We start from the raw sequence: 26,203 nt of genomic DNA, 5'->3' as shown, positions 1-26,203 counted from the left end.
ATGTGTGAAAGGGCCTAATACTGTGTAACGGGTATATACAAAAATATTGGCCATAATAATAAGGATGGGACAAGACACAAATCCCACAATATGAGGAATCTCACGACTATTATTCGTCCACGAGAATGAGACAAGATGCTTGCAAAATTTGTAGTATAAAATAATGCTGAACAGAAAATTTCCAGTTTTTACAAAGTTTTCTTTTTATTAAACATCTTACAAGGAAAAGAACAATCAAGTGTCCAAATGCAACATAAAAGGTTTAACGAAATGCATGCAGCTTGTGTTAGTGACATATTTTTTTTGCAGTGTTTACAAACAGTCCTTGTCCTATCCGGCAATATTTTACAATTCCCCTTTTGTACTGGAAAACCAAAATATCGCTTGAAAATAATCATAGAATTTTCTATTTTGCATGTTGTGCTGCAAATTTGGAGTTTTATGTTATTCTGAAAAAAATGAGAAAAAAATGGGGGCTTGGTGGAAATAAAATAAACACAGAGGATCAAATAACGTATTTCTACTATGAATGAGCAACTTTTATCATTTTTTGCTGATCAACATTCTATTGGGTTAAATATAAACTGTGAGGTTTTAGACATCTCCCCACATAAAATTTTGTCACAAAATGACACTGGAAAACTGGTTAGCACATCCATGATCGTGCAATGGGCATATCTTTGCTTCTGGCTTCCATCCTCCTGTGTGGAGTTTGTATGTTTTCCCCGTGCCTGTACGGGCTTTCTGCAGGTGCTTCAGTTTTCTCCAAAAACATTCAAGGTAGTTATATTGGGCACTCCAAATTGTCCTTAAGGTGTGTGGAGGGACAAGTGCTTAAGATAACAAGATATAAATTAAATGCCTATATAGAGCACTCGAGCCCTGCTGGCTACCGGGTAATTTATGCTAGACGCTGTGCTTAACGCTGGGAATAAAATGCAATACAATAAAATAGCAGCCTAATTATCTTTTTTTTTTTTTTTTTGCCCTCAATTGTCGATTGAATGATGCTGTAAGAGCAATGTTGTATTGTTTATATTGAGAGTCGTGACTTGCGACACACTCCTGGTGCAAAGGTTTGTGCAGAAAAAAAAGTCAATTGTTGTTGCGACACGAATTCTGGACCAACTCTAAAATAAAAGTAGATCAAGGTGTTTGTGTCCATACATTATTTAGTATGGTGAAGTTTATTTTGAAGTGGGCTGGCCTTCTCAGTACGTTTGGCAGCTTGCTTTACTGTAATGCTGTTGGAGACTTTCTGCTCAGTGCTAATAATATACAATTTGGCGTTTTTGCTTTATCTCCAGGTATTGAATCCAATGGGCTGGGATGCTTTTGGCCTTCCAGCAGAGAATGCTGCTATTGAGAGGCATCTTGATCCAGAAGATTGGACTAAAAGGTACCAAAGGCTTGTTTGGGCTTCAACAGCTTAAACCCTCTGACTCGCTTGCCTTTCCACAGGAACATCAAGTCAATGCGTGAGCAGTTGGACAGCCTTGGCCTTTGCTTTAACTGGGATCGGGTCTGTATGTAGGATCGCGACCTGCACAACAGTCAACACTTATTTTTCCCTTACCCTCATTGCTGACCTGACCACCATTTTTCCTTGACAGGAGGTGACTACTTGCCTTCCTGACTACTACAAGTGGACACAGTATCTTTTTATTAAACTCTTCAAAGCTGGGCTGGCTTATCAGAAAGAGGTAGGACGAGACTTTCCATCAAAGTCTGTACTCTAAGTTTCTTTTGGAAGGATTATGATTGCTTTAGTCAGGCTTTCACAATGACATACAGTAGATGATTTTATAGGTCTTCTGTAGAAAGCCTTTGATAATGTGTAATGAAGTGTGACAACCTTTAAATAAAGCCTGCGCTGTGTTTCTTTCAACTGAAGCGCCTTCCTAATCACTGCTTTCATTCTTCGTGAACAACGTGTGTGTGTGTGTGTGCGTGCGTGTACGTGCGTGTGTGTGTGTGTGCGTGTACGTGCGTGTGCACATGCACTATTCAGGGAGTGGTGAACTGGGACCCCGTTGATCAAACAGTACTGGCTGATGAGCAGGTGGATGAAAATGGTCGCTCTTGGAGGTCTGGCACTCTGGTGGAGCAGAAGTTCCTTACACAGTGGTTCATCAAGACCACACACTACGGCAAGGTACAGTTAGTGAATTCTGCGCGTGGATCTTTCGGGTAAAGTCACAGTGATTGGCCATGAGCAATCAGGGTTGTTAAAATTAGGGATAGACTTATTACCTGCTCGGGTGATTATCTGTGCCCACATTTGACATTTTGATGAACATTTGCAACAGTTTAAAAAAAATATCTGATGGACAATAATAAATAAATGTAAAACTGTGTTGACTTCAGCAACCTATTAATGTCAATTTTCAGTTTACTTTACTTCAGTTTACATACTTTTCTAAGAGATTCTCACTGTCGGAGCATTAGAGACTACACATTTTGTTTTTGTTGGAAATTACTTGAAAAATAAAGCTAAGCTAAATTTTCACATTTCAGTTATTTTGGACAGCTTAACCAAAGGGGAAAAAAATCATCAATAGATATAAAGGTTCAGCGAGAGAAGTCGATTTACTGTAGTAAGCTATAGGAGGTTATTGTTTAAGTTTTAATATAACCTATTAAGACATGCTAATGACCCTGGGATGTTTGTTGTTCAGAGGACTCCCTGAACGTTTTACTTTTTTTTTTAAAGCAAATGTCAAAAATGAATTTAAAAATAAATAAATAAATCAACTTTGTGTGTTTTAAGTTGTTCACCAGACATACAGTCTAAAAACAGTTATTACACAAATTTGCTTGCTGGTGGCTAGCAAAAAAGACAACAACAAAAAACATACACAGATAAGCCGCCCTGAACTATCAGCCATAGGATTCAAAACATGAGGAAAAAGTCGCGCCTTATAGTCTGAAAAATTTGGTATTTTGATGCCCTTATGTGAATACTTTCCATTATACTGTTATAATACTGGCTCAAAATAGGGGTTATCGGCCTCCTTGAAAAAATATACATTTGCTGTTAGGAATTTAGCTCATGTCCAGTGTTTTTTACAGCATAGTAAAAAAAGTATGAATCCATTAAATAAGTTCGAGTTAACCCTTTTTCACAGTGAAAAAATGGTGATTATGGTCGGAATCAGTCTTGAGATAATTACAATGTTTACATCTTTGCAATGCAGTTTTGTTCATGAGAATATAGTTGTCACTCCAGACTGTCCAAAAAAACAAAACAAAAAAACTGCACAAATGACTTGGCACCCACCAGTGCCAGCAATAAGCCGTGAGTGACAGGCAATGTGTGTTTCACACTTTTGATGAAGGTGGTATGGTGACCAGTCAATGTGACGGTGCAGTCCGTACACACAGTTCTCTCATCTAAGTGTAAAGAACATGTATTCATCCAAGGCCTTGTAAAAGCCATTTGTCCGTTAACGTGTCCCATCAAAGCAATCATTTCCTTATTCAAACCTTAAATGGTTGTTAGCGACAACACTGAAGTTGCTCATGCTGGTCCATGTCAGAGGTATGAGTGGAGGTGGGGGCAGCCTACTGTGACAATGTGTTCGCTCATTTGTAATTTTCACTGACGAATGGAGAAGTGGAAAGAAAGGAAGGAAGAAGAAGGTGTGAAAAAAACAGAAGTGAGAGAGACAGATGGAGAGGCAGGAGGGCTTTGGCAAAATGGAGCATGCCAAACGCGCCCGTGATTTCCTCAGTGCTCATTTCCCCCCACTTGCCTGCTCATGATGTCTGCAAGACATTCATTTCAGATTATATTTATGCTGCGCTCTACCTCATGCTGAAGTGTGTCTTGTAACTAATGTTTTTTTCCGAGATGATTTCAGATGACAACAATCATTACCAAGATTGATTATTTTGACGCAAAATGTGAAATTTCAAAATGTTTCATAATCACACACATCTTGCTCGTCATGCACTGTCGACCGCAATTCATTTTGGGAATGACCACTCATTATTATTCATTATTCAACTTCATTATTATTAGTGTTTTACTTAATTTGTAGGAAAATGGTCCATTCTTTGTCCATTGCGTTTCTACTGTATGCCAGCAACGTATATTGTAATGACAGGCATTAGGGCCCGCCCGACCAATTAATCGGCTTATTATGGCCCTTCAACATTGGCCAAAACCAATCAGCCAAATATATATTTGCTGATTGATTACCTTCATGTACTCCAACCATTTATCACAGTTGTACTCAAGTAACACTGCTGTCATTATTTATTACACATAAATCCATACCATTCCTTTGTATCCTTAAATATACATGTTTTTTTTTTGTTTTTTGTTTTTTTTGTCATAATTCACACCTCTCATTCAAAGCACAGCAAATCGTATTTATTTATTTATTTTTTTACTAGCAATTAGGCAAACATTGTAAGGAAAACAAAACAAAAGCATTTTCAATAAATAGCAGAAGGTATGCTTTTGTGATTATTTTATATTTCCTGCAGGTAGCAGCTTTAATCACATATCACACTGAGTACAAAATCGAGATGTTATCACACTGAGTACAAAATCGAGGTGTGATCATCAGTAGGCATGTGTTGTATATAAAGTATATAGTGTTCATCATATTTTCAGTGACATTTTTGTTTGGTGTGCTGTGAATTTTTTCAAATATAAAAGTGCCTGAGCGCAATAAAGGTCAGTTAACAATGCTATGGTCTTATCAAAAATCACAATTTTAATCTTCTGCTCCTACATATTGCAGTTAGATACACATCATTTGCAGGTTTTACACAAACGCAAGAAAAAATGTTCTTCACTTCCATAATACTGTACTGTTTTTTCTTTCAACTAGAATATTATGTTGAATCAATTATTCTGCCCTGCTGCGGTGCCGTAGCCAGCAAAGATCTTACTGAATGAGGAATTAGATCGCTCTGATGTCATGGCCTAGGCCACTCACATGCTGAAATGTCATGATGTACAGTACAAACACTGTTACTTTCCTTTATTTCTCTCTTTTGCATAGTGACGAGGAAAGGGCATCTCTCTGATTGTATAATATCATATGACCGTATCGTTCTCTGATTGCTTGGATATGCTACTAAGTTGCCCATCGAGGTGTTTTTTTTGTTTTTTACTTCACTAACAGTGAACCCCAGTCTGTTTGTAGTAACATGTCACATGTTCACATTTTCTCAGTCTAATGTATTTATGGTTTAAATTAAGGCTGGCGATGAACTTAATTCAATTAATTTGACATTTTTATATTTAATTATTTCAAAATGTGTAAAAAATTGAAATCAAGGTTTTGCACAAGTTGTGGAATTGCTAGATGGCTGTTTACAATAGTGATTCTAAACCATTTTTAAAAATTATGTACCCCTGTCAAAAGTTTTTTTTTTTTTTTTTTAACAGACCTTAAACAGAGATGCGCCATCCATGAGCAATTGATTAATGTTTGAAACAACATTTGTCATCATATTATTATATTTATATTATTCAGCAACTTCAACTGGATGGTTTGTGTAACATCTGTTTTATTTCTGGCTTTTCAATGTCACTAATGACAATGTGCATCCGTATAAAACATAACAAAATGAAGACATACAATAATTTGCAAACGAATCATTCCAAATCAATCCAGCAATGACTTGTTTCAAGTTCCAATTAGTTTTCTATGAATTTGAAAAGAAAAAGTAAACATTCTGTTCCTGTCATTGCATTAGCGTTAAATTGGGTTTGCTGATACCAGCAGAAATCTCGCAGAAAACTCTCATACCAGATGAACTACCTACATGTGCCCTTAGGGGTACACATAGCGCCATTTGAGAACCTCTGGTTAACAAGATTTGTTGGAATAGTCACTGACTACTTATTTGTGGCATTTAAACAAGGAATACACAAGCAACGACAAGTTAATTTTTGGTCAAACTATGATTGTTACGGTTTGCTCCAAAACTGATTTAAAATCAGTTTTTATTACTGCCGTCAACAGTTTGCACAAAATTTATTTTTTAACACATAAAACCTTAAAATAAATATTTGTTCACATTATTACTCAATTTAAAGTTGCAAGATGAACAAAAGACACAAAAGACTGGACAAAATGTTTGCATTCTATTTTTTTGGCCATGTCGCCCTGTACTGGCTGAATACTTTCATACTGTATAGGCTATAATATAGTTATATAGTAGTATTAGGACTACTATCACCCTTATTTCATTCTACCTGACACGATTAGATAAATGAATGTGTGCAAATTGTTAAAAAAAATTGATGAATCAAAACCTTAATCAGGTGACACATCTTTTGTACTGTTTCCTTACTTAAACTTACACAGGCTTTGCTTTTCTTTTTGTATGGTGCTTGTCTTGAAGCTAGGGTTGGGTGATATTAGCGTTATATTGCAATACGAAGTGACGCAATACACATATTGTACTACGACATTCATTTTCCAATATATCTCGTATCGGTTTTGAAACGCCTTATTTTTGTAATATTTCAGTTTTTATATCAGTCCACTCCAGAATGGCTTTTGTATCATGATTTTTTTTTTGTGTCAAATTATGAATCATGTTTTACATATAAATCATTCCAAGTGCTTCAAAACCACCACATTAAATTTTACAATAGTGTTGCTTGTATGGTGTGACTGGAAAGCGAGACATTGGTCGAGCGACAGAGAGAGAGAGAGAGAGAGAGTGTGCGTGTGTGTGTGTGTGTGTGTGTGTGTGTGTGTGTGTGTGTGTGTGTGTGTGTGTGTGTGTGTGCGAAGGAGAGAAAGTTGTTGCACACCGGTAGATTGCTGTGTTGTATCTAAATGCAATAAAAGTGACAGCTAATGTGGACCCTGCCCATTTTGTCGGCTGCGGGCTTCAATTCGAGCCAGCGTGTGAGGGCCGTCTATGCCGGAGGGCAACTCCAGTCCTGGAGAGAGACTTCACCCGTGTCCCCTGTCTACGGCCACAGAACAAACAACAATAATATTTATGATACAAAGATAACAATTCCTTCATTCAAGTTGTCTGAAGTAAGCTGTTGAATATGTTCCCGAGAAGTGCAATAATATCCGAGCAGTCATATTAACGAGCGGTAGAATCTCAAGTTGCGTTTAATTCAAATGGGGAATTTTGAGATTTCAAGATTTTTTGTTGTTGTTTTGTTTTGTATTCTTTTATATGCTAAGTAATATTTGTGTTATAAAGGGGAAAAACTGTACAGAAACGACCATATGTTGAATTTTAACCGTATTTGATCAATCGCAATAGATTTCTTCTTGGTTTTTGTCATATTTTTTTCACCAACGCGAGTGACATCACAGATCTGTTTCATTTTACGGTTGAAGACCACTGTCACCAATATCCTGTGCTGGAACTTGTGGCAAAGTGCTACCTGTGTATTCCTGCCACATGAATGGCATCTAAAAGCGTATTCCCAACTTCTGGGGACATAATGGACACAGTGGACAGCATTTTTAAAATGAAAACATGTTTAATGGGTGCTCAGAGATGTCAATGATGTGTGGCGTCTGAAAAACAATGAATAGTATTTGTCTAATTATTTCCTTCATTTTTTGTCAGTCATTTTAATTTATATGCCATAGAAACATTGTCCAATATATCGCGATATGTATCGCAATACATCTTTGCTGTATCGCAATATATCGCAATACACTTTCAAGACCCAATAACCAGCACTACTTGAAGCTTTTATTTGTTGCCATGGAGACAGCCCTTGCCCATCACAGTTCTGTAGCACACATGTTTTTTCCCCTGCTTCTTTTCCCAGACCCTGATATAATTTCCGGTTTTAGTTTTTGTCCTGCTATCATGAAAATGATGACCACAGCCATTGTGTATGGTTTCACATTTTAATATCGTTGTGGAAATGAATGGTGAGTGGCACAGTTCGAGTGCTTGTGGTTAATAGATTATGACAGCCTGAAAGGAAAATAGAGGGGTATAACAACACAGGCCTTTGCCCAGCTGTGACATTTTGACTCTGACTTGGTTGATATGCATAGGTTCCTTTCTTTTCATCATGCAGAATAAACTGCTTGTTCTGCTTTGTATTTTACAGCCAGGTCAGAAAAAGTCGAGTGAAACAGGTTGATCTTTTTGAAAGCTAACGGTTGTTTGGTACACAAATCTCTCGTGAGCATTTGCAAAACAGTAATGTTGCATCTAACTGTGTCTCACGGTCTGTTTCTTCTTTCTTGTTGTTTTTTTATTTTTTACTTTCCACCCCAGCCTCTTCTGGACAGCTTGTCAGACCTTCCAGAGTGGTACGGGGTCAAAGCCATGCAGGCAAATTGGATTGGAGAGTGCACTGGCTGCTATTTTGATTTCAAACTCAAGGTGGGTCTCTGCTTGTTATTTATTCATTCATCATTCTTGCTTCCTTTGGAACTCTTGACCTTTTTTTCACGAAGCACTTCTCTGTGCTTGTCCTCTTCAGCCATGCTGTTTCATCTCCTTCTAACTAACCTGCTGCTTGCTGTTTTTAAGATTGTGTGATGCCCTGCTTTCTTGTATTTTTATCAAGACTCAGGAAGTATTGAAATGACGTGTTAATACTAAATGTTAACAAGTCTTGTAGCTCTTGTTTAAACAATTAGATTACTATACTGTAATCAAACGTCACACCGACCCCTTGTTAAATTCGGCTAATTAAAAAAAAGGATGGATGTTTACATGTTGATGTCCTCTCATTTCCCAGGTGAGTGGAGAAGAGACAGGAGAGCGGCTGTCGGCATACACCTCTTCCCCGGAGGCGGTGTTTGGTGCTGCGTACCTGGCCATCCTGCCCTCCCACAGACTGCTGCATGGAAGCAGCTCGGTCCGCTCTGTGCTGGAGAAATCCTTGCAACCAGGCAGAGGTGCGCATAAGTGTAAACAGTACTTAGCCATTTTGTTGTTTTTTTTTGGGGTGGGCTTATGTAAATGTAGATGTTATTTATAACTCTGAATACATAAGGCCCTTGGCAGTTGGCAACTGGGTTCTCTTAGCATCCGGTAGAAAAGTGGTTCTCAACCTTCTTCAATGATGAAATCTGAGATTTTTTTTTCTTTTACTATTTACCTGTTCCAGTCATACAGTCTTACAGTCTTGATTTACCAAATTGTGAAACTAAATTTGTCATGGTGTCTCTAGGTGTATTTTATTCAGCAACTCCAGAAGATTGTGCAACCTCATCTGTTTTATTTTTGGCTCATCTGCTAGCAAGTTGCATCACTAATAACAAAGCGCATTCATATGAAACGTAACAAAATGAAGACATACAATTAAGGTTGTCAGTATCTCTTTAAAATTGATTATCCAATTATTTATTCTATTGAACGATTGAGTTATCAACCCCTCCATGCACAACCCCCCCAAAACTAAAAACATATATTTTTTATTTTTGTAATAATTTAGTACAGTTGAATGTGAGTAAAAATGAGTGTATATAAGTTCCGATTCCTTATTTATGATTTCTGTACAATTTTTTAGACACCGACAAAATTCTCCTTTGCCAAACTGTTAAAAAGTGCCATTGGCGTGCTTGCGATTACTGTCGAACTGAGGAATAAGGTCACATAATGTGCTTATTTCAAATTCTTATTTCTTGACATTTACTTTATATATCTGAAAAAAAAAATTAAACTTGTAGGTTTATGATTGGATTCCCTCAAAAAACTCTTTTGATTGAAAGTGCTAATTAGCCGTCAGGGAAAGCAAAGTTGCTATGTTTTCAACTCTTGCCCTCTTATTTGCAGACTCCTTGACAGGAGTCACAGCTGTCAACCTGTTCACCGGTCACGAGGTTCCTCTGGTCATATCTCAGAAAGAGGCATTTGATGGCTATCTAGACACTGTGGTTGGTAAGTTTGCTACGATTGTACATTCAACTAAAATTTTTATTTTTTTAATATGTAGGTAAATGCAAACAACAATAAATTCAGCCATAGTTTGCCATTAAAAGCGATTTTTCTCAACATAATAAAAGTGCATGTTTGTTGTATCCAGTATCGCGGGTTGCATATGAGTCCATGAGCTATGGGTTGTTTGTCTCATGTGGCGATGGACTCCAAGGGATTGCTAACAATTAGTCGCGTCACAGTAATACTTAACATTAAACGCAGGGAGCCTTGTCGGGCATTCTCAAGAGAACTGTACTCACTGTTTGCCTTTGTGCAAGCATGCCTTTGTGGTGTCTTTATTTTTCATGTGTTCCGCTGCACCTGTGTTTACTAGCCTTACCGGACTGTAGTGAAGAGCATTTGTCTGTGGCCAAAACGCTGAATTTAACATGGATCAATGTTCTCAAGAGCCATGAAGATGGGACTGAAATTGTCATTAATTCTGATAAGGTGATGACAAGCTCAGTAATGATGCCATTTTCATTTTATCGCTCTGCCACGTACACAAACAATATCAACGTAATCTTTCTCCTCCTTCCTTTATGTGTATATCACAGTTCTCAGGACTCACCAGGAAACATGCTTTTGAGTCCATTACCCAGCAGGCCAGGGAGCTGAAAGTGGGGGGCCACCTGACCAGCTCAAAACTCAGGGACTGGTTGATATCAAGACAGCGTTACTGGGGCACACCCATTCCTGTTGTGCATTGTGGGTCTTGTGGCACAGTTACTGTCCCCGAGGAGGATTTACCAGTAACCTTGCCAAAGCTGCCGTCCCTCACTGGAAAGGGGGGGTCGCCTCTGGAGGCTGCCCATGATTGGGTCAATTGCAAATGTCCACGGTAAGATTTTTTTGGATCCATTATTATAATTACGCATTTATTAAATCTGATAATTTGGGGGAAAACAGAGTCTAGTTTTATTTTGAACAGTGCAGTGTGACCACAGACTGGAGCATGCAAATGCGATGCGTTGGTTGTAATAGATGCAATAAGTAATGTAAACGGCCACCTCTGCTAGTCAGCTGTAGCTCATTAGCTGAGATCATTGCTTGCTAACGTAATGTGTTTTTGAGCAACACGGAGGTCAAGTTCTCCAGCTGCAAGGTGCACTGCTCACAATTAACTAACTCATTAAATGATAGTAGATGCGAGTTATTTATGCAAAGACAGCTAATTGCTCTCAAAGATATGTAAAAAAAACATTTTGCTTAAATAATTATGCGCACAGACATTTGCAGCCAGTGTAGTATTTCATGCAATCGTACTGTAGGTATGTCAAATCAAGTTTGCACCTCATTGCTTCATTTAAGGTTTATTCTTTGTTTATTAACTCATTCAGTCCTAAAGATGTTTTTTTTTATGTTTTCTAATAATCTAAGGACATTCAATTCCTAGCATTTATTGATTTTTTTTTTTCTGTCACTTTTTTCCCCCAAGTGTTTGGCTAAATGTGTCCACAATTGACTTCACAAATGTATCACTAAATGAATCTAATAAAGTAGTTAAGTAGTCATTTACTTTAGGCAATTAAGCAATAAAGTAGTTGATTTACTGAAGTTATTTTATTACATGAGTAACCTAAAGTAATTAATTTCTATAATAATCTTGTATCTAAAGTAATTGAGTATCTTTGTACATACAATAATTAATTGCTATAGGACTTACATTGATTACTTTTGTTCCCTAATTATTATATAATTATTATCAAACCATCAAAATTCTTCCAAATGTTTTTCAGTAGACCCCTCATCTCTCCCCAACGTGGTGCTCGCCAGGAGTTGTTTACGGTATTTAGATTACGGTATTCTTTTTCAGACGAATCATAAAGGTGTTTGTTCCGGCAAACTTCCATAAGCAATAGTTCGTCTGCCATGTTTTCCGCTCATAAAAGAAATTCTGGAAGACACGCATTGCGGAAATTCTGGCCCGTGTGGACTCCACGGGGAGGGGATTGGTCGCTGAAAGAACGTCATTTTGACACGTGGAGTCACATGGAGCTTGCAGACGTGAAGACACTTGAAGCTTGACACTTGAAGACAGGATAAAAGTAATAAAGATGAAAGATGGATGAAGCAAAGTTAAAGACATCATGTAAGAAATTGATGTAAGTATGAAAATGAATGCTTATTGTAGATTTGGCGATTTCATTTCAGATTTTAGACAGCACACCACCTTTTTTATGTTTACGTCCAAGACATGGATTTACAATCGTGAAAAGTCCCCTGTTGTGAAAATTCCGGTAGCAAACATGATTTAGTTGTAGAGGAGTTCTACTGCATTTGTTTTCTATTGTGCATGATTATTTGTTCCTGGTTAGCTCAATCAATGAGCACATAGCAGTTGATATTCCTCCATTGTTTGTTTTTGTGTGTTTTTTGTGTTTCTGCTGCTTTGGCTTGACTTTCCAGAACTGGCTGCATAGTGACGTCATGGCACTGTATGCCTACGATGTTGTACAGGAGCCGACAGGAAGCAGATCGATTTCTTTTTAAATTTAATATCGATTTTTAAATTGTAGTAAACAAGAATTCCAGTTCTTATGGGAATTTGTTTATTTTTTCTGGGGGGCCAACCCCTAGCAAAAAGACTTATTCTTTAGGACTGAATGAATGAGGCTATTTTTTTACATTCTGGGATTGAGTTTCCACATATGTTGCAGTTAAGCAGTTTATAGAAGCTCATGAAAAGCACTAAGTTGCGAATTACAAAATATTGACTTTGCTGATGGTATTGAACATGTAAGATAATTATTTGATTTTTGACAAGCTCTTATTAGAATAGCAATAGGATGTGCACCAAATGGGAAAGATCTACCAGAAAAAAAAATATATATATATGTATGTATATTGTAGCTGTCAGTATTTTTTAATTGCTGCTACCTGTTTAAGCTTCACAGCGGTTTCTCACCCTTGAAGTCTTTTCAGAGAGTCAGATCAAGACTCTCCAGACCTTGCTGACGTTCAAGCAGGCAAGATAGCAAAACAAGCAGCCTTTGAATAACCACAACCCGTTTGAGTAGAATCACATTATCGGATGCAGTGGCTTTGCTCAAATGTGTCATGTTGCAAATTGAAGGCGGAAAGGGTAGATGGAGAATGTTACTTGCTTTTGATGGAACCTTGCGGAAAGTGAGAGTGTCCATGATTTTGTTTGCAGAATGGGAAAAGGAAAAAGTTGCTGTATTTTCTCCTGATAATGTGAGGAGTAGCGGCTCCCTTATGCGCAGATGAAGCTTCAAGTGGAAGCCTACAAATTGCGCAATCATTATGTGTTTGTTTCTGATTGGGCTTTGTAATAAAGTGTGTCTAAGATAAGAGACGCACGAGACGATCATAATGATGTCGTTTACCTAATGCAACCAAAAGGCCCTGAGTGAAATTTTACATGTGTGAGCGCACCTATTGGCTGTGAGTGAATTCCATGTTTGAAAAACACAAAATTGCAAATACACTGATGCCGCTGAGATGGGAGTTTGTAGCTCAATAAAACTAATCACCACCCTGGCACCTTATTGATTAACAACAATGGTTCACTCACTTGTAGATGGCACAAGTCATCAGATTGTGTTAGCACACTTCCACACAGCCACAAGAATTCCTCCCATCAGAATTGATTGATGGGCGTAATCGCGAAGACGCCGTTATCGTCTCACTCTCCATCTCCCTGCTGTTGTTCAGTGCCGGTGGAAATTTGTTCCCTTCACTTGTCGAGTATGTCCAATTAAAGCAGAAGAACGCAGTGATGAGAGCTGGGCGGCTGGGATGGAACTTCATCTGTCCTTGAGGAAGTCATATCCTGTGCGCTCATTCCGTCGTGAACTATCTGCAGCTCTGCTAACTGAACTCTGGCTCGGCTTAGCTTGGCCAGAAGCTGTTTTTGTTGTGACACAAATTCCCAGGTAAACCGTTGGTCACACTTTGACAGATGAGGATTGAACAGATGGAGACTCACAGTCCAGCGGGGTGCTCACTCGCTGTCTTTGTCTGTTTTCAAACATTTTGACTGTGAGTCTTTTCCTTCAACTAAGTTATAAATAAAACACACCACACTTTGTACATTTGACAAAGGATTCCTTTTCCTGTGGACTGAATTTCATCCTTGTGAAGATAGCGGCTCTGGAAAATGGATGGATGGATGGATGAACTAAATCAGCTCGAATTTTTTTTTTTGTGGCGTGAAGCAGGATCACTATTGTGTGTCATCTAGGCTTTAGAAGTCTGTACCAGCTGTCTGTCCAGTCACCACATTCTGGCCTCTGATTATCTAGGCTGGTGGGAGGGGAAATATGTGCCAAATCTGCTACACTCGCAAAACTTTTCTTATGTCTTTGCGTCTGTCCCTATTTTTTTTTTATTTGATGATGATAGCCTTGGCATGGCTTCTCTCTCTTTATTTTCGCGAATAACACCTGGTTCCCAAATCTTAACCTTGTTACGCCTTACTATTGTTGCTAGGCAACGTCATGGTCTTATTTCACCACCACTGCCTTGTTATGTGGTGGATGGCTGAGGGTTTTTGCATTTGTGTGACACAAGTGAATTTGTTTGAGTAAAATGTTGAACAAAAATCAAAGAATCAAGACTAGACATATCATCCAGGAAAATACATGAAGAAAACTAAGAGCTGCTGCATCTGTTTGTGTATGCTTTTATTTATTTTTTTTTGCGCAGTCTGGGAGATTTTTAAATTCTACCGAGACTCATTATGAAGTGGTAAGCAGATGACTTCACTGTTCCACTTCCTGATTGAAATGAATGTAAACAGGGTGATGCAACTGTTTTCCTGTCTCTTTTTAAATCTTCTCCCTTTCTCTGGCAAAATGTTCATTTTAGATTCACATCACGAAGCAAATACGGTTTGGCTTGGGTAAAACGGGGCACAAGGTGACATTTCCAACACAAATACGTGATCATTCCCCTGTTAGCACAGCTTGCTTGTCAGGGCATGGTACCAATGTTTCATGCCAGTTTGCTTTCAACTGTGCTTGTCTACAGAGGCTTGACCTCCACTGCCAGATGGAAGCACTGTCACACTTGCGCAACTATCAGATATAAATATCCCCTACAGATGCCATTTCTGTAGGCATACAAACAAGGGATGACTATTTGTTGAATTTCTTAATATTGATGCTGTGCAACTTTTTGTGGCTTTTGTTTCAGATGTAATGGCCCAGCAAAAAGGGAGACTGACACCATGGACACATTTGTAGACTCAGCCTGGTATTACTTTCGTTACCTCGACCCTCATAACACAGACAGGTATGGACAGTCTTCTCCTGTGACCTGACAGTATTCTTTTATTGCCTACTCCTGAATGAATGTCAAAGTGCATTTTTGTTTCACTTGTCACAGTTTTTAAGATACTTTTCACATGGCAGTCGCCACTTATGTCAAAATTATTCAATGAAGATACAAATGATCACACAGATTTTTAATGCATCCCGCTAGACCAGTGGTGTCAAATTCATTTCGGTTCAGGGGCCGCATGGATGAAAACCTTTCCTCCAACACTCCAGACAGGTAAAATCATGATATCTCAAAAACAATTATTGGGAATTATACGTAGATATTTGCTCTGCACACTGGCCTGATCCCAATTAGCCCTGTTGTGTTCTTAATGACCAACAGAATCTTTTAAATATACCGTACTTTTCGGACTACTGTATAAGCCGCGACCTCGTGATTTGAGCCCTGCGGCTTATTGTCCAGAGCGGCTTATCTGCATGTATGTGCCCCTAAGTATTGTCAAAGAGTTAAAAGGGTAATAGTTATGAATGGGGGGAAAAAACTTCTTCAACTATCACTTGGTTTTATAATTAAATATCCACCACTGCTTCAGTAAAACTCCACATGATGAATGCCCCACTTTGGATTGTTGTGTTGAACGTTAAAAGTTACCCCTTTTTAAAATCAGTAGTGAGATTCATTGCATTTGTACACTACTTCAATCTCAATAATAATTGTATAGTTCAATGCATATGTTCCCCATGGGCTCAGATGTAATGATAGACATCTTTGATTACCGGTATATCACAGTAGGGGATCATTTATTTAAAAAAAAAAAGGATGCAGGGACATCTAAAATAATTATATGCACATGAGAGTATCCTGACACACATGATTGTCTAATATCACCCACTCTCCCACTTAGCTATTTCAAGCATGCATATTATAGCTTGTGTGAATATTCCCCCACCCACTTACACACACACACATCTGCATTCAAACTCAACACACATATGCATGCTCACACAGATCCATAGAGAGTCAAACTCCATGTCCATAGGGATTATGAAGCACTGGTTGCCACTTGCTGGGATGTTGGTGATACCCTAAGCTTAACAAAACAGATTTTTTTTCCCCAGCTTCTTCATCGAGCGTTAAAGCTGCTTTAAAAAGAGTGTGCGGGGGACTTCCTATCCCATCCCATCCCATCACTTTTTTTTTTTTTCGCAGCACAGATTATGGCACAACAGAAAAAGCAATTACACTATTTGTGTATTGCCGTGGCCTGCTGAGTCTTATGTGCACGGAAGTGATGAAAAGTAGGACGCCGGGCATGCTGAGAGAAGCAAGCAGGAGAAGGGAGGAAATAGAAGTGTGTGTTGTGATGTATTAGTTGAGCGTTGGCCTAATGCCAACTCACAGGCCAAATTATTTTCAGCCTTTGCGAGTTCATAACTTCATCCCATGGTTCAATTATCACCAGACACCAGTCGCCAGAGACGAGAGGCAGAGAGGTGTGGAGGAGGGTAATTACCAGAACCATGTGTGACACATGCTGGAGATAGCGCTCTGCTGACCAACCTGTAAAGCTGGCCACATGCAGACCTCACCTGCACCATCATCTCATATCGTTCTCCACAACTACTTTTTGCTATTAAGAAGGGTGGTGGAAGAGTCATCAAAGCTAGGATGAAAAACAATTTTCCATTGATGGATACGTATTTTGAAAGAGTGTACAGAGCTGTGAAAAAATATTTGCCTCCTTCCCAATTCATGTGTTTTTAGCATATTTAGCATTCACAAAGTTTTCTTTGTATCAAATCAATGTCATAGTCAATAGCATAGTTTACAATGCTTTGGTCAGCTGACCATGGGAGGAAAAAAAAAAAGAATGTTTTTTGATGATGTGCCGTAATTGATAACCTAACATGACAACAATGATATTGTTACAATTTTAATAGCACAAAATCATGATCGTAAGGTTATTTTTAGAATAGCGCTAACTCAACTTCTCTAACTGTGGGAAAAAAAGTCACTGTGATGTACCTCGTACCATCAAGAAATAAAAAAGGAAGGCTTTAAAATATGTAATTAATCGATTAATTAATAATACTCTTTAATTCCACCTAAAACTTCAACGTAGAAGTTTTTTTTTTTTTTTTTTTTGATATGTTGTTTTATTGTGGCAGGTCAAAAGATAGGCAACAGCAAAAATTGGCTTCTGCCATCTTTTAACCGACTTTAACACCATTGAACCATTTACCTTCTATATTTGAGATTTTTGTCCCAAGTGTTGGCTGCAAACATCAGAAGGAATGGTGCTGTTTTTTAAAAAAAATGTTCATTCTGTCCATCGCAAACTTGCTGAAACGCAGTGTGTTTTCGAGTGTAGTTTGGGAAAGAGCTTTGCTATCGCTCGCTACATTGCGTCTGTGTTGCTCTTTAGCTGTATCTGCAAACCGCAGCTGGGTGCTTTGCATTTATGTTGTAGGCTAAACTTCTGTGATAACTCCTTCTTACAAAGAATTAAATATCACCGTACCTTTATCAAAAGTGCCATCTGGAGCATTTTAACAGTTACATTTCCAAGTGTTTCAACAACAACTCATATGCTTTTCCATTGTCACATTTTCCTTCTGTTCCTGGACTTCTCTTCCCACCCACAACAGGAGTCTATCAGGCTAGGCTAAACACAGACAGTCAGTGTCCACTCTAGGGTCTGATTGGCCTATGTTTTTCAACCCCCAACAACTCCCAAGCACAAAAATCTCGATACATCAAAATGGATCTAATCAGCACACAGAAAGCAGAAAGTTAGAGATTAAAATGTTTTTAATGCAGTTTAGACACTTTAAGTATGACCATAATGATTAAATGTCACAGTCTATATACCAGAGTGTATTTCAAATAGTCTTCGAAATAGTGCGCAGAAGCAAACAGCAACTTCATGTTAGATAGAAGTTTCTCTGACAAGAATAAATAACATGGCTACATTTATTAGGGATGGGATAAGATCTCGTGCAACAAGCTCTTGCGAGATTGGAATGTCTCTAGAACATGAGATTTTTTTTTTTGTAATGGAGTACACTGGAGAATGCACTGCCTGTTAGTCTGGCAGTATAACACACTGCGTGAGACTTTAAAACACAGGTGTCGAACTCCAGTCCTCGAGGGCCGGTATCCTACATATTTTCAAACCCTTTCCTTCAAAAACACCTGATTCAAATGATTGGGATCATTTTAAAGATCTTGCAGAGCCTGCTAATGAGCTAATCATTTGAATCAGGTGTGTTGGGGAAAGAAAACTGGAAAACATGCAGGATGCCGGCCCTCGAGGACTGGAGTTCGACACCTATGCTTTAAAAGTTAATATTACCTCACCGAATATAGGCATGATAGTGTGTATTTTGACACAGCTTTTATTTTGACGTTTTTCCGTTAGGCATGTCGCGACAATGGCTGACTATTACTGCACAAACTATTGCGGTTGAGAGAGTCCTAATTCGCGACTCCATAAAAATAACACAACGTTGTTCTGAAATCATATTCAATCATCAATTCTGGGTGTTTTATTGTCTGGTGCCTATTGCCAGCATTTCGCGCAGCCTTTAACAAAAATTAGCTGCTAGCTAGCAGTGCTCAAGTGCTATATATTCTGGTGAAAGCAATCAGATTCGTTTTCAAAGGCACTTTATAGAATAAAATGACTGAGCACTTTAATGCTGAGAATTGCCGTTTGAACTGATCACTTTTGAACAAACTGACTCAAATAGTGTCCTGTGCTTCTTTTGTGATTTTGTCTCGATCAAAATGTACCCTGAGAGAGATATTTACAGTCCCAGTATATATTCAACTGTAAAAAATAATGTTGATTATGAAAAAGGTTGGTCATTCATAATCAAATGACAATGTGTTATTTGGTTTTCTGTGTTTATATTTTTTTCCCAACAATTTAATTTTAATTTTATATACAGTATACAAACAAAATGCTCTGATTATGTTCGAATCACCTGTGGCAATATTTTTGTTTTCCAGTTGAAGATTTGTAAAATCACAATATTTGCAGATAAGACAAAAGTGTGCAGGAATAAATAAATGAATAAATAAATAATAGGCCCTACACTGCAGCTAACAAGAGCTGTATGCAGTTTGTTAACCTATTCAGTATTATGAAATAATGTAGCTTAGCTGTAGTTGAAAAAATGAGCTTGGCTCTTCTTTTGTGTTTACATTTGCACATAAGAGTGTTGATTTTGTTGTTGTCTGCTTTGTAAAACGACAACATTTAGAAAACTGTAAAAGTTGTTAGGCATGATATTTCACATTTTTCAAAAATCTTGTCCTGTCATTGTGGACTCAATCTCATGAGACATCTCGTCTTGTGGGATTTGTGTCTGGTCTCATCCTTAACATTTAGATATCTCCATCTCCAAATTTCATGCTGCTTATGTACCTTATGCAACTGGCTTGATTGTAATATCCACAAAGATTTTTTTTTTTACCCGTATCTCTGAATCTGATCATCCTTTTTAGGCCTTTTGAGCGCCCCCTAGCGGATCACTGGCTACCTGTGGATGTGTACATTGGAGGAAAGGAGCATGCCGTCATGCATTTGTACTACGCACGCTTCCTCTGTCACTTCTGCAAAGACCAGGGGCTTGTGGCGCACAGGTAAGCTTCCTTGATGTTAGCGCCGTTGGTCTGCACAAAATTTGTCAGAACATGAATGCCTCATCAATGTGTTTTTACAGGGAGCCTTTCAAAAAGCTACTTGTCCAGGGTCTGATTAAAGGGCAGACTTTCCGACGAGCAGACAGTGGCCAGTATCTAAAGAAAGAAGAAGTAGACTTCACAGGTACATGTGGAACGAATCTGGCACATAGAGAAAATGACTTAAATGTAATCTTTTCAGACAAACGCTGCTCGGATATGAGCTTACAGGCAGCAAAGATACAGTGATAGCAGTATTTTTTCTTTGTTGTTGTTGTTTGGTGCAATGTTCATTGCTTGAATCATTTCTAAAGTCCAAGGATAAAATCTCACAATAGTGCCTTACAGAGAAGGAAGGTCTTATATATCAGCAACGGCACTCTCAATAGATCTGCTTGTCAAGAATTTAGTCAGTGTCAATACTTAGAAGAATGCGTTTGCACATCTTTTATTCTTTCTTTTATTAGTTGTTGAGTTCATTAAATTATTCGTCTTTTTGTGGTTAATTACAAACTACGTTTGTGGTATACAGTATATTAACAAGTTAATATCCAACAAATATTTTGTGTGCAAATGGAGATCTGTGGCTCGGTGTGAGCATACATCATAATGTCCAATGGAGTTGCAATTGCCTGAAATATCTAAAAGATTTAATTTTTTTAGCTCAGTGTGATAAGTAATTGAAGGGTAATATCTCCAGGGGAGGAACGGCCGAGCCAAGCTGTCACTGACCTTTTTCCTCTTTCTGCCTCTGTTAGGAAAAGAGCCAGTTGCATTAGGAGGCGGAAGCGTGGAGGTGACATGGGAGAAAATGAGCAAATCTAAACACAATGGTCTGGACCCCCAAGAGGTGATGCAGCAGTACGGTGTGGACACAATTCGACTCTACATCCTTTATGCCGCACCACCTGAACAGGACATTCTTTGGAATCTTAAAAGTGAGATGTTAGATTTTTTTTTCAGGCTCAACTGTTTTGTATCAAATGAATGTAATCGTGGTTTGGAATTAATCCCACCCCAGAGGATGCTCTTCCAGGAGTGTTGCGCTGGCAATCCAGACTGTGGCAGCTTGTGACCAAGCTACGAGATACTCGGGAATTGGGTGACATCCCGAATGCTTCGTTGTTGAAAAAGAACGAGCTGGCAGAGTCAAAGAAGATCTGGGGGAACAAGAATTACGCAATTCAAGAGGTAGTGATGATATTGTGATATTGAGCTATTGCAACCGTTGTCACCAGTAGGGGTCAGTAGCTAGCCTGGTTTCAAAGCGTCAGCATTCATGTCCACCCTACTTTGCCAAGAGAAATGATTCACTCACTCACTGTTTCCTTTGCCTGTTTTGACTTTGAGTCCACCACAATATGAGTTATCATGCTAACATGCTATGACAAGATTAATATGCCAATCGTAAAATGCCAGTGCAGCCCGATCATCCATTCTGAACCGAAACCCCCAGAGCACAGGGGCAGAGGAGGGCTGGCTAGAAATTGATTTAAAACCTACTCGGTCGCTCCCACACTTTATAAATAGATGTCCATTCCTGCCAGGTTGGATTTTCTTTCTCCGCCCCCCCCCCCAAGGCTGCAGCTTTTATAGGACATCAGGCCTGTTAGCCTTAAGCTCTCAAAGCCAAGGCTGTGCTTTGATTCACCCCTCGGAAAAAGCCCAGTGATCAGCCTCTTCCTCTCTAAGATGCTTCCCCAAAGGGGTACCTCCTCCCTGCGGGCCAAGATGCGAAATACTGTATTGAGCGACTCTCGGCTGAGTGTCCTCAGCTGGTGATAACAGGCTTGGAGGTGCGTCCTGTGGGCATGTTGTGTTCTCTTCACCGACCGGCAGCACTAATCCTCCGTCAAGTGGATGCCTGATGAAGGGACTAATTTAAAACAGGAACAGAAAAGCATTGACTATTGACATTGTCATCAACTGTTCATCATATTTGTTATTTATCTATCCATGGGTGTTATTTTTCGTTTTAGGTCACATCTCACTTTACGGAAGGCTTCTTGTTCAATGCGGCCATTTCTCGTCTCATGGGACTTTCCAATACATTGAGTGTGAGTGAACATTGCACTGACTTCTGAGTTCAGTGAGCATCACCCGAACTACCGTTTTGTGTGTGCTTGTGTCCAGAGTGCTAATGTGAGAGTGGTGCAGCACAGTGTGGAGTTTGAGGAGGCTCTGGCTGCGCTGATTCTGATGACAGCACCCATGGCACCACACTTGGCTTCTGAACTTTGGGCAGGTGGGTGTATACACAATCATACTGACTCTAAATAATTAAAGCATTTTGCTAGTTTGATGTTGGCTCTTAAGAAGGGAACAATAACATGAACAGAGCATTTCTCCAAAGAGACAAGCTTATTATTTCAATAAAACAGTAAATAGCCTGATGATTAACCAACACACATGCATATGGAGCTCCACAAATTAGTATCACCCAACATTTTTTTCTTAGTCAATATGTGTGTGTGTCTATGTATGTATGTATGTATGTATGTAGTATATATATATATATATATATATATATATATATATATATATATATATATATATATATATATATATATATATATATATATATATATTACTGCTATACTAATTAGTTGACGAGATTGACAGGATTCAAAATAATCTTGATTTGACATTTATAGGACATGTTTTTCCTGTCATGGCACAAAACGAGAGTTAGTACATCATGCAGTAAGAGGAAGTGTTGTCACTGCTCCATCTCTTAATACCAGTTCATGGCCAAGAATGATGTAACCAACCGTCGTCAAATATTTGATACTATTGCCGAGTTTACCTAAAATGCATTTAGTGCTTCTAACAAAAGCCTTGCTGTGATCGCTTGGCCCCATGTTCAAAACAAACAGTTGGAAGGAAGACCGTGCGTCATCTTTGGTTCTCACGTGGCAGTCTCCACCTCCCTTTCAAGGACAACATCCTATCATTGTGGACAGCGCACATACATTCACACCATTTTTGTACACATTTAGAAAATATAATTTACAGCAGTTCCCTGCAGTATGGTCATCTTTTCTGCTGTTGTGTGATCTAAAAAAAAATGTTTTGGGTACACATAAGCAGGCTATGATGTCTAGTAACAGACTTGACTTGGATGTCACTACTTTACGCAAATTTAAGTCATAGTTTGTTAAAAAAAATTAAAATAAATAAAATACATCTTAAATTAAGCATACATGTATTGAATTTGACACCCATTCAACTACTAGTAACAAAACATATGCCAAGGATTAATCCCCTTATAACTTCATTAATTGTGTCACCCATTGCATTCTGTAAAATGCAAAGGATTTTTTTTAACAATATAATTCCCGTTGAGCTCTACTATTTGCGGCGAGTGGGTAACAGGCTGGCCTGTATTGTCAATCTCTGCATAAAATTGATGCCTATTGAAATGCATTTGAAGGAATCAAATGCTATTTTATTAATTAAAAATGTTTACATTAATAAGGGGATTAATCTGCATTTTTTTCTGTCAACTATCAACAAACCATTTTTGAGGCATGGTGGCAGAGCTTAATTTTTGTTGTTAAAACATTACATTTCAGCCAATTACTGTATGATGAGAAACTTGTCAGGCTTGTTTAAAACTGACTTTTTTTAAAGTCTTTTTTGTTCCCAAATTTTAGGTGTGCTGTGCCTCAATTTTTGGGCGCTCAAGTTACCCTCTAAAAAGTACTGGGAATGGCTAGGAAATCTGTTTAAGTATGAATTATGTATGATATTTGTGATATCCAGTTTAAGCATTAGTACTACAGTAGTGGTGCTCAGCTCGACCAGTTTACAGACTGGAGAATATATGTGTCATCATAATCCTGAAAAGTCCGATTGGATCATCGTAAATTAATCCAATGACACCCTGCATTCATGAAATGAAAACAAATGAGATTTAATCGTGACCATCATGTGATTAGGTGATATCACAGTGTTATTGTTCTGCCTTTCAGGTCTTTGCCGGGTGAACAACCCTATCAGCGGCATTCTCCAGCGGGGTGGAGACGTCCTGTCACAGTCCTGGCCTACTGTGGATCCTGAATACTTGGAGACCCCCGACTTTGTGGACATTTCTGTGCGGGTAGGCTCACACAGACAGACACACATCTCAGACAAACTTGATGTGGCTGGTTTGAATTGGTCAAGACATTTTTCATTTTGCATGTCAGCCCAACCTTCTCTCCCTTCATTGTCCTTTATGATTGTGAGATGAAGGGGTTCTCTTTGGCATATGTTACTCTGTTTACATACAACGCTGATGTCACATGAACACACATTTGTCCTCTAATCCACCACCTCTTCAACTTTCCAAGTTAAAGTCATAGTCCATGAATACATCCACGCTCTGTAATTTGAAAGAGAGTCTATGATTAGCTTGTGTGTGTACATGTCTGAGAGTGTGCGCATTTATGCATCTGCATGTCAAGTACACTTGAAGCTAAATAGACAAGTAGATCAGTAAGGAAAAGCATGTTTTACATCTGATTTTGCCTGTCAACTTGCTATTTTTTTTCCCAAATGGACACAAATAATGCTTTTGGCCTTGAATTTTGGCATTTTCTATGAAGCCGTGTTTTTTTTTTTTTTTCTGTCAAAGACACTTTCTGCAAAAACCTCCTCTGGGTTTCAAAAGATTATCTCAAATAATGAAATAATATTCCCCAAAATAAATTACATGGATTAGCTGTTTTAAACACAAACGCAGGGGCTTTCATGTTCACATTTTGATTCGGCTTACAAAAGGGTCGCAACTTTCAAAGTGACGAAAGATGAAAGTGGTATTTAATCTGACTTTTGATTTGTCTCTCTTGATAAATTACAAATGCTCTTTCCTTCTCACACGCACACATACATGTGATACTAAAATGCATTCTCAGCTGACTGGTGGTGCTTCTACTTTAGGACAAGAAAAAAAAATGCCAGCCAACTTTCAATGTTTGAACAGATGGTTTCTAATTTACTGTAAAATAATACTTTTTGACGTGTATATGTTATGGTTGTTTACTTCAATTGGATCTCCCCGTGTGCTTCTGTGCGCAATAAATACATTTGATTGAGCCCATAGTGGCGGCTGGTGATGATTTGACTCACAAGAGCTCTCGCTTGTGGGCTTCCTCATCCGCTGCTTGCGTCCTCTAATCACATACTTTGGGACGCCATGCTCGAATGGCCTCCAAGATGCACGCGCACGCAGACGAATGCTTCCAAAGACGGCAACACACACAGGAAGTCTTGATGTTCCCACTCATTGTGTACACTTGCTTCGAAACCTACAACATTGGACACACTTCCTCTATATACCACTAACTACAGGTTGGAAGGGTCCACCGCATGTGGGAAGAGAAACTTTTATTTGTATGCCAAAGAATGAGCTTAGCTGGAAATTCTAGATGGGAGTCTTGGGGTTGATTTGTCTCTCCAATTCTCACCCCCAGATTAACAACAAAGTTTGCGGGACAGTGACGGTGCCTATCCTGGTGTCCAGAGATTTGGATCAGGTGCAGAAGCTGGTCATGGAGAGCCCCCTAGGACAGACGCTTCTCAGAGGGCTGCACATCAAGAGAGCCATTCTTTCCCCCCGGACTGCCCTCATCAATTTCCTAGTCAGAGGATGACGTTTGACTTTCTTCTTTTTTGACTGTTTAGCGGTGGGGACAAAAAAGACTGTTATACATTGAAAACTAGTCTTAGGAGTGGAAAAATATTCATATCTATGTATCATGGTGCATTATCTGGCAAGGGTAGGTAAAAGATACTGCTGTGTACCGCCGTGCACTTCATTACGTTACATGTTATTACCGGTACGTTAACCTTTGCTTTTTATCTTTAACAACATCATGTTTTTTTTTTCTGCAGATGAATGTGAATCATGGCTGTTCTTGCTTAACAGTTTACTGTAAGTGATACAAATAGGCTACAATGGAGTTTTAAATTATACTAAGTTTGCTGCTCATTTAAATTTAAATATGTGCTTCAATGACACAATCAGTACGGTGTACCCATCACAATTTGTCTGGCTTTACCTGCCAATCTCATTTTTCCACTTCCACAACCAACAGCAAACACCTCCAATGTTCAAATGTTAATGTAAAACATTGAACAATATTTATGAAACAAGACAAAGGGGTTATTTTAACTGCACAAAAAGCATTTTTCTTAAATAAAACTATTAGTGATCTTATATCCGAATAGAACTGTGGCTGCATTTTTCGTACCTCTCCAGAGGAAGATTGTCAGTAGCAAAGATTGGTTTTATTTCAGTCCCTGCCCCACCTCAAATAAATAAAATAAGCAAAACGGCACTGATACCATACCAGGCTGACTGAGGTTTTGGATAAACATACTTTGTTGT

The 26,203-nt window shown here is 38.6% G+C and overlaps 1 protein-coding gene across 1 annotated transcript in view; it reads left to right on the top strand.

The window, feature by feature from the left end:
• Positions 1 to 26,032, top strand: part of LOC148425574 (leucine--tRNA ligase, mitochondrial-like) — a 33,208-nt gene extending 7,176 nt beyond the window's left edge. Inside the window, 18 exon segments of the mRNA XM_088411642.1 lie at positions 1,308 to 1,399; positions 1,462 to 1,522; positions 1,614 to 1,703; positions 2,012 to 2,155; positions 8,242 to 8,349; positions 8,711 to 8,870; positions 9,751 to 9,855; positions 10,229 to 10,344; positions 10,452 to 10,735; positions 15,055 to 15,153; positions 19,654 to 19,791; positions 19,872 to 19,975; positions 20,589 to 20,768; positions 20,852 to 21,021; positions 21,810 to 21,901; positions 21,903 to 22,075; positions 23,805 to 23,932; positions 25,287 to 26,032. Of these exon segments, the coding sequence (XP_088267768.1) occupies positions 1,308 to 1,399; positions 1,462 to 1,522; positions 1,614 to 1,703; positions 2,012 to 2,155; positions 8,242 to 8,349; positions 8,711 to 8,870; positions 9,751 to 9,855; positions 10,229 to 10,344; positions 10,452 to 10,735; positions 15,055 to 15,153; positions 19,654 to 19,791; positions 19,872 to 19,975; positions 20,589 to 20,768; positions 20,852 to 21,021; positions 21,810 to 21,901; positions 21,903 to 22,075; positions 23,805 to 23,932; positions 25,287 to 25,466 (2,424 nt within the window). The 3' untranslated portion in view covers positions 25,467 to 26,032.
• The last annotated feature ends 171 nt before the right edge of the window (positions 26,033 to 26,203 follow it).

This window comes from Hippichthys cyanospilos, chromosome 3 (assembly GCF_059441005.1).
Source record: "Hippichthys cyanospilos isolate Australia breed blue-spotted pipefish chromosome 3, RoL_Hcya_1.0, whole genome shotgun sequence".
Lineage (NCBI taxonomy): Eukaryota > Metazoa > Chordata > Actinopteri > Syngnathiformes > Syngnathidae > Hippichthys > Hippichthys cyanospilos.
Note: the sequence above shows the minus strand (reverse complement) of the source record. Positions and strands in the feature narration are given on the sequence as shown.